Source organism: Xenopus laevis, chromosome 4L (genome assembly GCF_017654675.1).
Source record: "Xenopus laevis strain J_2021 chromosome 4L, Xenopus_laevis_v10.1, whole genome shotgun sequence".
Classification (NCBI taxonomy): Eukaryota; Metazoa; Chordata; class Amphibia; order Anura; family Pipidae; genus Xenopus; species Xenopus laevis.
In genome coordinates this window covers 98,355,547-98,370,619 of record NC_054377.1, presented here as the reverse complement: position 1 = coordinate 98,370,619, position 15,073 = coordinate 98,355,547, and the positions used below count along the sequence as shown (strand labels likewise).

General features: G+C 34.3%; 1 protein-coding gene across 1 annotated transcript in view; it reads left to right on the top strand.

Moving 5' to 3' along the window:
- Window positions 1-15,073, top strand: part of dpyd.L (dihydropyrimidine dehydrogenase L homeolog) — a 404,384-nt gene that overhangs the window by 289,889 nt on the left and 99,422 nt on the right. The window contains exons 17-18 of the mRNA XM_041590529.1: window positions 5,791-5,911; window positions 10,007-10,126. Coding sequence (XP_041446463.1) covers window positions 5,791-5,911; window positions 10,007-10,126 — 241 coding nt within the window. The remainder of the gene's footprint in view (window positions 1-5,790; window positions 5,912-10,006; window positions 10,127-15,073) is intronic.

Sequence of the window (15,073 nt, the reverse complement as noted above, 5' to 3'; positions counted from 1 at the left end):
TACAGATTATGTCATTATCCATCAATCACGCCATCAGTCGAGGCATAGTCACTCTCTGAAGAAAAGCAATAGACAGACTTTCTATAAAATATAAAATTGCAATCTTCATCTCTTGCATTCTTGTACCCAATGATTCTTTTTCTGCTGTTGTTTGATTTTGTTCATCAGATTCTTGATAACCAGCACTGTTAGATTACAGTAATTTGTTTAGTTGCATTCTTGTTTTGTTGTTTGATTTCAGGCTAAAGGAATTTTTTTTTTCAAATTCACTGTACTTTTGTTATCAGTGACATTATTTTTTACACCCTGAACATTCTTACAACTCTGCATGCAGCTATATATTAAAATAATATATGATCGCAAAAATATATTATAATATAAATTATGGCTTGGGTGATAATCAAGATAGATTTATTATTAAATGACTTGTGACTTGTCATCGTAATTTTGTGATTTATTTGTTGAAATGTACCAGTCTGTTAAATGATATAGGTGGGCCACTAGACCATTCAAAATACTGTATGGTTGTATTGACGGAATATTAGGATTGGAAGTCAAGAATTGTTTTAGGGAGGTTCACTTTTCCCATATTACACACTTGTCAGCCAGGGTAATTGAATAGGTTATGCCGGACCTAGAAGGGGGCAATTGAGAACATGCCCTTGACTAACGAGAAACATTTTGGATGTTCATTTTGAACACATTGATTCCTAATGGGTTAAATGAATGTGAAATGTTTCTTATATATTTTTTTCCCTTTCATTTGGTGACCTTATCTATACCTTATATTCTATAATTTGTCCTTAACTTATCTTGTAACTGGTTATTGTCTAATGGAACCACCCATGCCACTTTGGGAAGCAGCATGGGAAGTTTTGGCCACTTTGATAATATGTGTGGTTCTTCTCCACCTGCAGAGTTTAGCACAAAGCAGAGCCTTGGTAGAAGCATTGAAACACGAAGCTCTTATCCATTCAGGCAGCTGAATTCATCAGCAGTAATGTCAGGGAGAGACGTTACCTGCCCATTGTTCTGTTGATCACTGCTGTGGGGTTGGGAATTTTAACACCACACCAATTTGTGGTGCAGCGGATAAGAGAGACTGAAGCTTATTATATAACAAGTCACAAAGCTGAGTGGATTTGGGAACTAAGAACATAGCTTGCCTCATGAAAAATTTCAGATATATATTTGGTTTTTTGAGGTGCTTGAGGAGCACTATTAACCGAGTATATCCCTCTTATTACTATTGTCTTAGAGGGGGAGTATATGGGTATAAAGTGGTAAAACAGCGAGCACAAACCATCTTCCCAGACATTATTGGAGCAGCAGTAAGGATTTCTATAGAGGATATGCCTATTTTTTCCTGCATACCTGTCATCATATGTATTGTAATGTACTATTCATAAATTTGCCTTGAATAACCTGGAGACATATTATCATGACTTGATGTATGGCTCTGTCTGTGGGAGGCTATAGAAGAATTTGCAGTCTTATTTGAGAAAATATACCATATTTCTAGACTTAATAAAGCATTTCAGCTATTTATATTGACAATTAAGATTTGAGAATTATAGCATATTATTCTTTAGAAATAGTAGCTGTCAAAATATCAAACCAGATAAACATTTATCAGTGATTGTATGTATACACAAAAATCCAAATTTAATCAAATTCTTTAACTTGAAGTGTTAATTCAGTGTAGAATTTACCATACCTGTGGGGCTGGAACACTGTAGTTGGGACTGTTTTTACACTGTTTTATGTCTTAGGTTTTAAGTCTAGTTTTAACTAAATTAGAAAGGAATGGAAATCTTGTAGGGCACTGTAAACAAGTTGCAGAAACACATTTCATTTCTTTACGAGCTTGTGTTTGTTAGGGATGCACCGAATCCTTTGTGAAAGTTTTGGCCAAGTACTGAACTGAATTCAAATACAAATTTACATATGCAAATTAGGTCTAGGAAGTGTTAAAGAGATCTGCAAGCACATTGTTTGGTTAAAAAATATTTTACTCATGTCACGTGATTTTAAGGATTCATATTAGTTTTGGCCAGGCACTTGGATTCAGCCGAATTTTGCTGAAAAATGGCAACTCTTGGCAGAATCCAAAACAGAATCCTGAATTCAGTGGATCCCTAATTAAAGTGGTTGTTTTCAAATTATGTCGGAATTTATCCCACCCCTCAAGAAATTTTTTTTAGATCTTAGCAGGAGATTAGATCATTTTAGGACATCTCTCGTGGCATTTAAACAAATCTAAACCATGGAATCCTAAAAAAACAGGCAATATTTTAATATGCAGTGAAGGTTTCTGTAAATAATAAATACAGTATTGTTAAATATAGATATCTACCTGCTTAAAAGCCAGTAATGCAAATTGCTACTCATATTGGCTCTACATATAACATAGAAAATATTTATTTTTGGCATATAAATACTTCTGTCTAGTTCAGTTTGAACTATGGCATTCGACTGTACTAACAAACCAAAAATTGCTTTCATACACTAGTGGACACTTATTAAATATTTTCAAAAGGCTGCATGGTCACAAAACTAATGAATTAAAATTCTTTCTTCATCATGTTTCTTTCATGTAGCTGCCAATCTTGGATGTCCCTTGTGCCTTAATCTTTTGTCTGTGCCATTATTTCTGCCAACACCAGCTGGCCACACATGGGACATTTATGACAGCTGCACAACTCAAATGCCAGGTTCTTGAATTGTATTTAGCCTCGCTATATGGAACATTGTTTTGTTAATTTTTTGACAAGTGTCATGCCTGCCCAGCTATAGTGCTTCTAAGATTGTATTAAGAAACCTCTAGATACCAGTGCATCATTGCCCATTTGGATGCCAGTCCTGGAATCCCAGGCAATTACTGGATTCGCAAATTCGTTTTTTTCATTAATTCTAATTTAGCTCCAAAAATTATCTCCCCACCTCTCTCTCAATCACAGGGTCTATAAGTAAAAAATAGTAATGTGTCATTTAAAGGAATAGTAAACTCCCCTTTTCAACGTTGGTTCAATGAATAGGGCTTATGCTGAACATACTTTTAGCCTATTGTTTTTGTATTTCTTACACTAAAAAGGGGAACATTTAACTAAAGGCACAATATAATTTCTGGTCCCAATGAGCCAAATGAGAAAATAAACATTGCTCCATCTGTATTTGAAATCTTGCTACTGCATGGCTAGATAGAAATTACCTTAGATGAATGCTGCAGGTTGCTTATAATTTTAATTATCTAAATGAACTCTCTGCTTAATAAAGATATTACATGTCAATATTTTGTTCTGTGGCTAATTGATAATTTGCAAAGATTTAAGCTGCATCAAGCTGCAATGTAGGGTGTATCACTGCAGCATGTGGATATTGTATGGGCCCTATTAGCAGTCACAAACGAATAGCTTTTTTTTAAATATACCCTTTGTCTGTCTGCAAAGTAGTTCCTTTTTTAAATTTTTTGTCCTAGGCCTTTGGTTTGATTAGCAGTCATATAAAACCATACTACATACAGGATACTATATCATCAGTGCACAGTATAAATTTAGGGGCAGATTTATCAAGGGTTGAAGTGAAAATTCGAAATGGAAATGAAATTCAACAAGGGAATAGTTAAAATTCGATTCGAGTTTTTAAAAAATATTAAAATTAGATTTTCTTTAAGAATTCAAATTCGACTATTCGCCACCTTAAACCTGACGAATTACTGTTTTAGCCTATGGGGGACATCCTGGGATCAATTTGGAGTTGTCTGCAGCCTTTCTGAAAATCTGATTTTTTTAATTAGATTCGAGTTTGCGGGTCAATACCATTTACCCGAGTTTGAAAATTGTAAATTTTTTGATTAATTTCGATTGGTTGTTTTTTTTTCAAAACTTCAACTTCATGGGAGTTTATCGGAGTTTTTACAAACTCCCATGATCTCTAAATTCAAACCTTGATGAATCTACCTCTTAATTTTAGTGATGGGCGAATTTGCGCCGTTTCGCTTCACCGAAAAATTTGCGAATTTCGCGCGAAATTCGTGAAACGGCGAAAAATTCGCGAAACGGCGCTTTTGACGCCGGCGTCCGTTTTTCGAAAAAAAATCCATCACTACTTAATATCTATTGTTTTAAAAAGAAGATGTTGTAGCATATACCCCATCTTAATGGGGTATATTCTAAACTACACAGGAAATTTTAAACAACTTTTTTGGGGTCAGATGAAGTCTGATGAAAACTTGTCATGAAACATCACGCAGTGGCATGAGATTTTGTGGAACTCTACTAAATCTGACCCCCACTGCTGTAATATAAGCCAGAAGGTATGTTTTGTTCATGTATCTATTGTACATCCAACAGACACCATCAGATTTTATCTTGCTGGATGCATGCAGTATTCTCTTTCAACAGGTGTGTCAGAATGGCAAATCTTTTAAGTAGTGTACACTTTAGATTTTTATATCAGTCCCATTATATTTTGACCTATGCAACCTCATTCAACTTGTAGCATGTGATCTGTCAAAGCATTACAAAAGCTCCCATGTAGTTTACCCCTAAATAGAAACACTTATTATATCAAAAGATTAGATTAGAGCTCATCACAGAATAAATCACGCACTTTCTTTTCATTTACCATATTGTATTTATCAGTTGTTGAACTTTCACCCAAATACATAAATACAATTCTAAAAAAGCCATAGCACTGAATAGAAGGTAGGTGAGTATTTATGGCATAAGCTCTAACCTCACATTTTGATAAATCTGTTCCTAAACACTGCTAAAGGTGGCCATAGACTTAGAAAGATGCTCTACACATTGAAGTAGGCAATATCGGGCTGATCCGATCGTGGGCCCTAGGGCCCAATGGTTGGATCATAATGCATCTGATATGGGCTTTCGGATCACTGGACTGCATACACGCACAAATCCGGCCGCGATCCAACAGGATTTTTTAACCTGCCAGATCGAGATCTGCCCGACTTTCGGCCAGATATCGATCGGGGAAACCCGTTGAATGGCCCCACACACGGGCCAATAAGTTGCTGACTCTGTTAACAGCTTTTATCGGCCTGTGTATGGGAGCCTTAAGAGTTACCAAGGGAACACAGGAATAGAACCATTTTCACAGAGCAGAATGTACATATATTATGAGATATATTCTATGGAAACCTATGATCCAGATGTTTAAAAATATGGAAATGCCATGGCCTAATTGAGCAAATAATTCTTATTATTTTAAAGACTTGCTTTTTTCTCTGTAATAAAACTTTAACTTGTAGTATATATTCATGTTAACCACAAAACTGTCCTATTGCTTTTCTTTTTATGTTTTTATTTTTTCTAGTAGTAGCTTTCCATTATAACAGATCCCAAACCTATAATAACATTCTTAGATTGTAAGCTCTTCGGGCAGGGCCCTTGTAACATTTTATATCAGCTATTTATTGTAGAGCACTGTGGAATATAAGTTGTCTATAAATAATAATAATGTCAATAATAATTATTAGATAATCAGAGGCAGATTTATTATGGGTCAGTGTTTTTAAATAAACAAAAAATACTATAACTAAAAAAAAACCTCCATATTAACAAAAGCAGAAAAACATTGGGAACAATTGTTTTTTGTAGTGGTTTAGATTGTGAAAGTCTTATTATGCAATAATTTTTGTGGATTAAACTTTTTGTGAGGTAATAACAAAAATAGTAGTCAAATTAAGATTTTTATTCTTTTGTCCTGTGCTTTCATTAGACAATTTCCTAGCTTAACTGTTTATTTTATTGTGGTTTATTTGTACAGGATCCAGAGCTGGTACGAAACATCTGCCGCTGGGTTAGACAAGCTGTCAAAATTCCATTCTTTGCAAAGCTGACCCCAAATGTCACAGATGTTGTGAAAATTGCAATGGCTGCACAGGAAGGTAAATAAAAAAGTGCAATGCATAACTAAATCTCAAATATGCATAGTCCAAATGATACATTCTAGATACAGTATATATTTTTTTTCTCCATGCTTACATCAAGGAAGATTGTAAAAAAAAAAATCCTTTATTCGTTCTTTCATCAACAGTCAAAAAACATTCAAGTTGTATGTGTAAAAATCAATTTCCCCTTATTCTTTTGTGCATTTTTCCATGAGTCAAAAAAAACTTGGATATCAAATAATTTTTCCTGCAGTTTGACAAACGCTCCATGACTTTTCATCTTGCTTAGGTGAAGACTTGCAAGTGAGATAGGTTTTCACCTGTTCATATAACTGTAAGAAGCTTTTTCATAAAAAAAAAAAAAAAAAATGCCTATTTGTTTTTGTGACTTTGACAAAAATTCATGAATCATTTAATGTTTATCATAAATGGGAATATTTGAACTTGAAAAAGTACAAAACATTCAGCATTTGATAAAATCAGCCCCTAAGTGTAGGAAATATACTTTGTAATTTGTTCAAATACTTTCTTCCTCCCTCTAATTATCATCTATGGTACATTAAATGAAATATTTCTATATTTATTAAATGTTTATTTAAATTTTAAATAGCAAATTCACCTTTAAATCGTATTGTAGTATGTTATAGACAGATCTATTCTAAGAAACGTTTTAATGTCTTATTTATTTTGTATTAAAATGTGAGTTTAGAGCTTAATAAATAAAAACTCACCCATATTCTGTTCATACCTATGGAATTTTTAGAACCATATTTATCAAATGGCGAGTTCTAACTTTCACCCATTGATGAGTACACTTCTAAAAATCCCATAGGAATGAATAGCATGTGGGTGAGTTTTTATTTATTAAGCTCTAAACTCACATTTTGATAAATCGGCCTCTTTGTGTCCCTTCTCTACCTATATCTAGCCTACAACTGAAAATTTGTTTTGCAGTATTACTGACCAAAGCAAAGTAAAAAAAAAACAAAAAACAGATTGACGGCAACGGTTCCATTTTTAATGTCACTTGTCTTTTTTTTTCATAACTTTCTTTTTCACCCTCTGTTATTCTTTTTCTATTTCTATTTCCAAATTAGTGCTTGGTCGGTAGGGTAATTAAGCCCTAGCAACCCCTATTTTATTTTTTAAAGGAAAACTATACCCCCCAAACAATGTAGGTCTCTATTACAGATAGAGTCACGAAATGGTGGTTCAAGGCAAGAGATGTAAAAGGGCAATATTTATGTAAATATATATTCCAGTTTGGTAAGATTCTTTAATATGTCATTCAATTTGATATAAACTATCTGTTGCTTAAGTATTCAATTTGGGGGTATAGTTTTCCTTTAAGCCTAACAGTTGCAGACCAAAAAAAATTAGTATTTCAGAAAATACAAATACTCAAAAATTAAAACTTACTGCAAAGTGTCCATATATTGCTGTGTACATTATACTAAAAGTTCATCTTAAAGTGAACTCCAACTTTTAAAACCCAGACTTCAGCTCTATCATTCAGAATGCATTACTGCAAAGGAATCTTAAAAATGACGAAGTAATATTATCGCTTTATACAGTGTATTTTTATATATGCTATGCTTCACTGTTGCTAAACAGATATGCAAACATACTTGTTCAGCTATAATCTATGCGCATAATCTATGTGCCTGATATGCAGCTACAAATAAATTATTACCTGGAAATAAACCGAAGACCTCCAGAGTTAGTCTGATGGTTTAAACACTGATCCATTCCCAGCACAATATCCGAAGCTGTGGCTTGTTCTAGGTGAGCTCTCATCCACTATAAACAATTGAGAGAGATCCTGAAGGGAGTGATTATCATGCTGTGAATGATCACTGCACCTGGCAGTTCAGAGAACTAGAGTCATGTTCCCTCCATATGTAACCTCGTTCAAAATAATGTTCTTTTGCTGTGTCCCATCAGTCATTCTCTGTGTTGTGTCAGTGGTATAAAGGTCAAATGTATTTTTAATTATATACAAAATATTAAGAAGAGATTGCTCAGTGCAAGGTTGATACGGTATAATTATCTGGGTTGTTTTTTTTGAACCACAACTAAGATTTCTATTGTTTTATATTAATAGTTATCCCAACATTTTCTGCTGTGGAAAAAGAGAAAATTGAAGACATATAAATTAAATATCAACTTCACATGAGGTCTAAATGCCAGGATTAGTGATGGGTGAATTTTGTCCTGCTTCGCGGCAAATTTTTTGAATTTCCAGCAAAATTCACAAAACGGCGAAAAATTCGTGAAACGCATTACAGTCAGTGGGCGTCAAAATTATTTTGATGTCGGCCTATTTCGTCGCCCGCGACTTTGTATGTGCGTCTATTTTGTCCTAATGCATTAAAGTCAATGGGTGTCTGAATAATTTTGTGGCATAACAATTTTTATGAGCGCTACTATCCTGATGCACGGGCAAATTTTTTCGAAGTTGCAGATTTTTCACTGGCGAATTTTCTCCGCAGTTTCGCAAATTTATACGCTGGCAAAGTTCACAGCGAATTCTAGCCTAACAAATTTATTCACCCATCACTAACCATGATTATGGAATAGCATATTAAATTACTTTTACATATCGGCACTTCACTAATATGGCATGCATGTATATTTTCTTATACTTCTTTAAAATGCAATAATAAAATTTCACTTTAGGCTGAGCTCCTGCTATTAAGGTACATGGTTGAGCAAATTCAAGCAGCTAGCTTATCCTTCATGCAGTTAGTTAGACACTGCACCAAAACTATGATTAGGGCATTGTTACTCAAAGCCTTTTTTGTATTTAGAGTACAGAACTCAACAGTATACTTTCTTCAAAAGAACTGACAGAACTATATTCCATCAAAAACAGTCCTTAAAAGTAGGCTAAACGGTAGAAGAGTTCAACTGTGGATTCTGGAACTGAGTTATTTTGCATCACAAGAATCCATATACTGTAGGTAGACTAATATTAACCAATAATAAAATAATGTGTGTAGGTTTCTCAATAATTCATTTTATTCACATTGTTAAAAAACAATTAATTAAGTAGTTGACAAGCCAGGAACTCTACACATACACACAAAGTAGTGATTGCAATTGTCACACAATAACTCTGACCTTATTGTTGTGTCATTTGATGAGATCACCCCTGCTGTAGCCATACCCAATACAAGTAACAGTCACGATTGAGACAGATTATTATATTTCAGTCACCACAGGACATATCTCGCTTTATAGGCCCATGTTGTCTCCATACCAGCCTCTTTACCTGAAATTCTGAAATTTTGTTTTAACCATTGAACAATTTATGAACTCAACTGTGTTTAAAATGATATCACTTATTTATATCCATTATGTAATTAATATTTTAATTAATAGTAAGCACTTAATTAGTTGAAGCAAATGAATTATTGAGAACCGTAAACACTTTATTTTATTATTGGTTAATTTTCTCTTATTTGGCACTTATTGCTGCTGATTGGTCCACAGCATAGTGTGGGTTCTCTACTGCACTATATTAGTCCTAAATCTATTATGTAGACAAATAATTAACAAAACAAAAATGTCACAAAGTTACCCTTGTCCATAACATGTTTGTATCAAGAGCTTAATTTTAAGCTTTTTAAAATAGCTAGATTAACTTGGGTTGGTCCAAGATGTGCAATGTATGAAGTTAAAGAATGATTATGACGCACTATATATCATATACTTATATTTCACACATTGGATATCTTCGGTCAACTGCAAATACGTTTTAACATCTCTCCCAACGACATGAGGGTGCAGACAAATATCTTTAGAAGTGTACTGTATGTTACAGTAACTTTATAAAAGACTGACCTTTTCCTAATGAATATTCATACATTCCATTGTACCCCCGCACAATGCATTTCAAGTTTCATTCCTTTATATTTTTAAAATGTATTAAGTGTATTAAACTATTATAATATTATGCTATTTGACTTTGCTCTAAGGAAATAGGAAAAGAATGTGCTGCATACCCATTAAAAAATGATTTTGTCTGATAATGTGTTCCTTACTGTTTATATCTGTGAGGAAAAAGTTAAATCAAGCTCTGTTTTATAGGTGGTGCAGATGGGGTTACTGCAACAAATACAGTTTCAGGTCTGATGGGACTTAAAGCAGATGCAACACCTTGGCCTGCAGTTGGAAGTGGGAGTAGGACCACATATGGTGGAGTGTCTGGTAGGTTGTGCCCTTTCTGCTCAGAACTCTTTCTTAAAGTCTGTTGAAACCTCAGGGGGTACATGTTAGAAGCTTGGATGACATGTCACTTAAAAGACTGAATTCTCAAAGCTCAGATTTGGCCAGTCTGTTTCTAATGATTGTGACAGATGGAGCATATTGAGTGTGAAAATTCTGATGTTGGCCTTTCGTTAATAGTAGAACACAGCAGTATGTTACAAGAATAAGGTCACTGAGAACGGGTCATACTGTGACCTCCACCATTTAAAGATGTTTCTTCCTGAAAATATATCATTATGTATTTTAAACAGGCTATAACAGAGTTACTTGTAAGATTGTAAAAAGCATTTTTTTGTGTCATCATAGCTTACTATTTAAACTTTTTAAATATAAATTGTCTAATTGTTAACTAAATATAAGTCTCCTGATATAAGTTTGGTAAAAAGCAAGAATAAAATAATCTATCCGCAATTATCATAACCACCATAATTACATAAACAAATATCTAATCATCTATAATTGGTCACTAAAAAGCCAAAAACAAAGTAATAATGTTTGATGGCAAAAGAGTTTACTTTTAAATGTGGAATACCTTTTGCAAAGTTAATATTTAACCATTTTGATTTGTTTAGGCGGTTGCCACATGTGCAGCATTTGTTGTTTAGTTTCAATTACACTGACTAGTTCTTCTGTTTAGTATAAGGTATAGTTTTACCCTATAAACAACAGTGGAAAATTGACACCAATGTTGCATTTCGTGAACTTTACTTGTAATTAGGAATACTATTCCTACATTACATTGACTTTTCAGGAAGCAATGACGGAGACATAATGACATTGCTAAATGGTTTGAATTTTAACAAAAGTTCCTGTAACCATGAAAACCAATAGATGAACAGTTATATAAAGCACATATTTAGCACAGCAGCATATTTATTTAATACTAAGAGACATATATGCAATGTTAATTGATTAAAGGGGATGTAAAGTCAAAAAATTAAATCCCATTTTTACTTTCTTTAATGAAAAAGAAATCTATCTCCAATATACTTTAATTAAAACAATGTGTACCATTTTCATAAGAAACCTGACTGTATGCAGTGAAAGTCCCCCTTCATTTTACTTGCTCTGACTACTGCAGATTGGAAACTTCAGACGGTCCCTAGCAGCTCTGCAGGGAAACAATCATACTTTCAAACGGCAGGGGGGAGGCCCCCCTCACCTTACTTCCCAGAACTCAAGCAGCTTTGTATTTTTCCCTGTAGAGCAGCCGGCAAATGTGTTAATCAGTCTTACTGTATCGGCTTCTGGCAGTTATTATTTGAGTTGTGCTATTTTGATAATTTATGACATTCCTAAGCTTAACCTCCCAACTGAAGTCCAGACCACACTGAGCATGTGCATGGTCTTGGCCTTGCAAAGATGTTTAACATAGTCACAAGATGATGACCCCATGTGGCCAACTTTGAAAGCATAAATTATTAGTTTTATTACTTCTGGTGCAGTAAGTTCACATTTTTGTTTAGTATACAAAATACAGCATTTCTAGCATTATTCTATTTTCGAATTTAGTTGCCCTTTAAGGCATTTTTTTACTCTTGGATGCTGATCTTAAACTATTGGCAATTTTATAACACCCCCCTCAGTGTAACACCCCAATCCAAAAATGTTACACTAGAGGATAGTGAAGGGTGAAAAAGTTTTTCGAAACGGTGAAAAATTCTCGAAACGCATTGAAGTCATCTTTTGTTTGATACGTTTTTTTGTAACTAGAAATTGGTCTGGACATTATTTTTAATTTATGAAAATAATTAACTTCTAAAGCAGCCTCTGCATTACCTTTACATAATCTATTACTTTACTCTATTTTACATTAAAAGGATTTTTCACATATAAGGTCTCTGTACATAAGTTGCAGCCTGTGAATCACTAAACATACACTGATTAGTAGATCTGTTGTACAACCCCTTCACTAGCTGTGGAACCTCTAAGCTGAACTATATACTTTACTGGGGCACATGGTGGCTGCCACTTTTTTTTTTAAATGTAATTTAGCTATTGAGGCCTTCAGCTTTTACTTTTTGAGTTGGACAATTTTTTTTATGAACATAGGGGAGGTGATAGCCAGAATTAAAAAATACACATTTTTTAGAACTGTGTGTGAGGGATTATTATGCAACTTTGTATGGAAGAAACACATCTTTACACTGGCAATTGCCTTTTAATCCATTTATTGCAGCAAAAAAGTAGCACAAGCTGCCTTTTCAGCTTTTCAAAGAATGCCTTGCAGCCATATTGACAGGAAAGTAGATAATCAGATTAGTTAAATTTTATCGGTACAGTATGTTTTGCAATTTACGCAGTAATGAACAAATGTCTAAATTGCATCTGTATACACAGGCCGAACCAAAAAATCTACTGCAGGGTACTCACTTTGGTTTCTCTTAAGTACTTTAGTAGTGAAGTGAAAAGTGTAAGTTATCTTAAAGTAAAACAAAGTAATGTTTTTCAAAATATAATTTCAGAATTGTGTCGATTGCTTAAATTAATTCATTTTCATGTTTATACCAATTAGTAATCAGTTAATGAAACCTTTCTAATAGATCCCATTCAAGTCAAAGTGTTGGTAACTGATATTCAATAGACGATTGGTCATTTGATGCCTAAGACTTTATGCTGTGCATGCTTGGGTACTGAGAAAACTCTTCCCTCAACTCTTAGCTCTTAATCGTGAATGTAAATATATACTTTACTTGTATTTTCATATTGTATTGACCCTGTCTATTCTAGTATTGCATTGTTCTACATGCTCAAACATGCTATATAAATAAAATTATACATATATGCATAGATAGTAAAGGAGAATAGTTTTGTGGTTGCCATAGAACTTTACTTAATCATCCATGATACTTTAATGTCTAGTATTGTGTCAAAATATTGGTAAATTAATGTGGTGCCATTATTTAAGAAGGCATGTTCTTAGCTAGGTTATTATGGATGGTTAGTATGGAACTATGGAGTCAATATAAGACATTAAAAGTTTTAAAACTACCTCATTTTTAGTTTGTGCCAGCATGATTTAACGTGCAGAAGATTGTGCCAGATAAACCTAAAAACAGAAGCCTAGTTCACCAAATTACAGTGCCAATGATTTTGATAGAGAACTGCACACAAGGTTACTGATTTAATTATGAAATATTGGCCTTGAACATAGTATTTGTTCTTGGATAGGGAATTGGCTTAAAAGATTGATAATAAATTAAACATTTTCTAGTTGGACCTATGTTGTGAGCAGAGTAACTCTGGAGTTTGTCCTTAGCCAATTAGGTTTTAATTTATTCATAAGGGACTTTGAGGTTGGCATTGTAAGTACTGTCTATGTTTACTGATCATAACATTGTACAATATAAGAGGTTCCATGAAGGTTGTTTGTAAAATGCATTTATAAAATTGGGGGACTGCGCAGCAATCTAGCAAATGAGATGTAACTTTAATAAATTTAAGGTGACACACGGTCAGAAAGACATTAATGCTAGTTATACATTAAATAGATTGTGTTAGGGTTTTCTTAATTAGAAAAGGAATTGGTTAGGTTTTGTGGCTAGTAACATTTATATCTGTCAGTGTCTGGTAATCTTTTATTCAAAACCAACTAAATAAAGGAAAAGGTGTTCACCCATTTGTAGAAAATTAATTTTCATCTAAATGCTTCATTGTCATGAAGGCTAAATTGCTGTGAATGGAATGTTGTGCCTGGTGAGGTTTTATGGGGATTCCTTTAATATTTTTAAGGTGGATTTGGATGATGTTGTCAGGGCCTATTTGGAGTCGGACCAAGGAGGAACTGGTGTGCAGACTAACAGGAAAAGTTGAATACATGGTACACAAAGAGTTAAAGGGATCCTGTCATCGGAAAACATGTTTCAAAACACATCAGTTAATAGTGCTGCTCCAGCAGAATTCTGCACTGAAATCCATTTCTCAAAAGAGCAAACAGATTTTTTTATATTCAATTTTGAAATCTGACATGGGGCTAGACATTTTCTAATTTTCCCAGTTGCCCCTGGTCATGTGACTTGTGCCTGCACTTTAGGAGAGAAATGCTTTCTGGCAGGCTGCTGTTTTTCCTTCTCAATGTAACTGAATGTGTCTCAGTGGGACATGGGCTTTTACTATTGAGTGTTGTTCTTAGATCTACCAGGCAGTTGTTCTCTTGTGTTAGGGAGCTGCTATCTGGTTACCTTCCCATTGTTCTTTTGATTGGCTGCTGGGGGGGAAAAGGGAGGGGGGGTGATATCACTCCAACTTGCAGTACAGCAGTAAAGAGTGATTGAAGTTTATCAGAGCACAAGTCACATGACTTGGGGCAGCTGGGAAATTGACAATATGTCTAGCCCCATGTCAGATTTCAAAATTGAATATAAAAAATCTGCTCTTTTGAGAAATGTATTTCAGTGCAGAATTCTGCTGGAGCAGCACTATTAACTGATTCATTTTGAAAAAAAATGTTTTTCCCATGACAGTATCCCTTTAAGCAGATAAAGGACAAAGTCCAAGCAAGAAGGTGAGGGCAGGCAGTAAATCAGTTCAGTCAGAATAACACAAATGGGTGGGAAACCAAGGATCAGTCAAGTAGAATAATGATAGTACACCTAGGAACTCACTAAAGTAAGACCAATATCAGGGCATTGAACCTGGGTCTTTTGGGGTCATTTTATTTTGAATTTTCATGCCGGTCTGTGGCATGACATCACGTGGTGCGCCAATGTCACAACATTCAATGTCACAACTATAGGTGCTGCCACCTTTACAGATATATAAAGGTATAGAACCTGGTATCCAGAATGCTTGGGAAGGTCCCTAAGGTTGACCAAAATATTGAACATAATACACCTTTGGATAACAATTCAGAATATCCTGTGAGTGTTGTTCTTCTTCATCGTTACG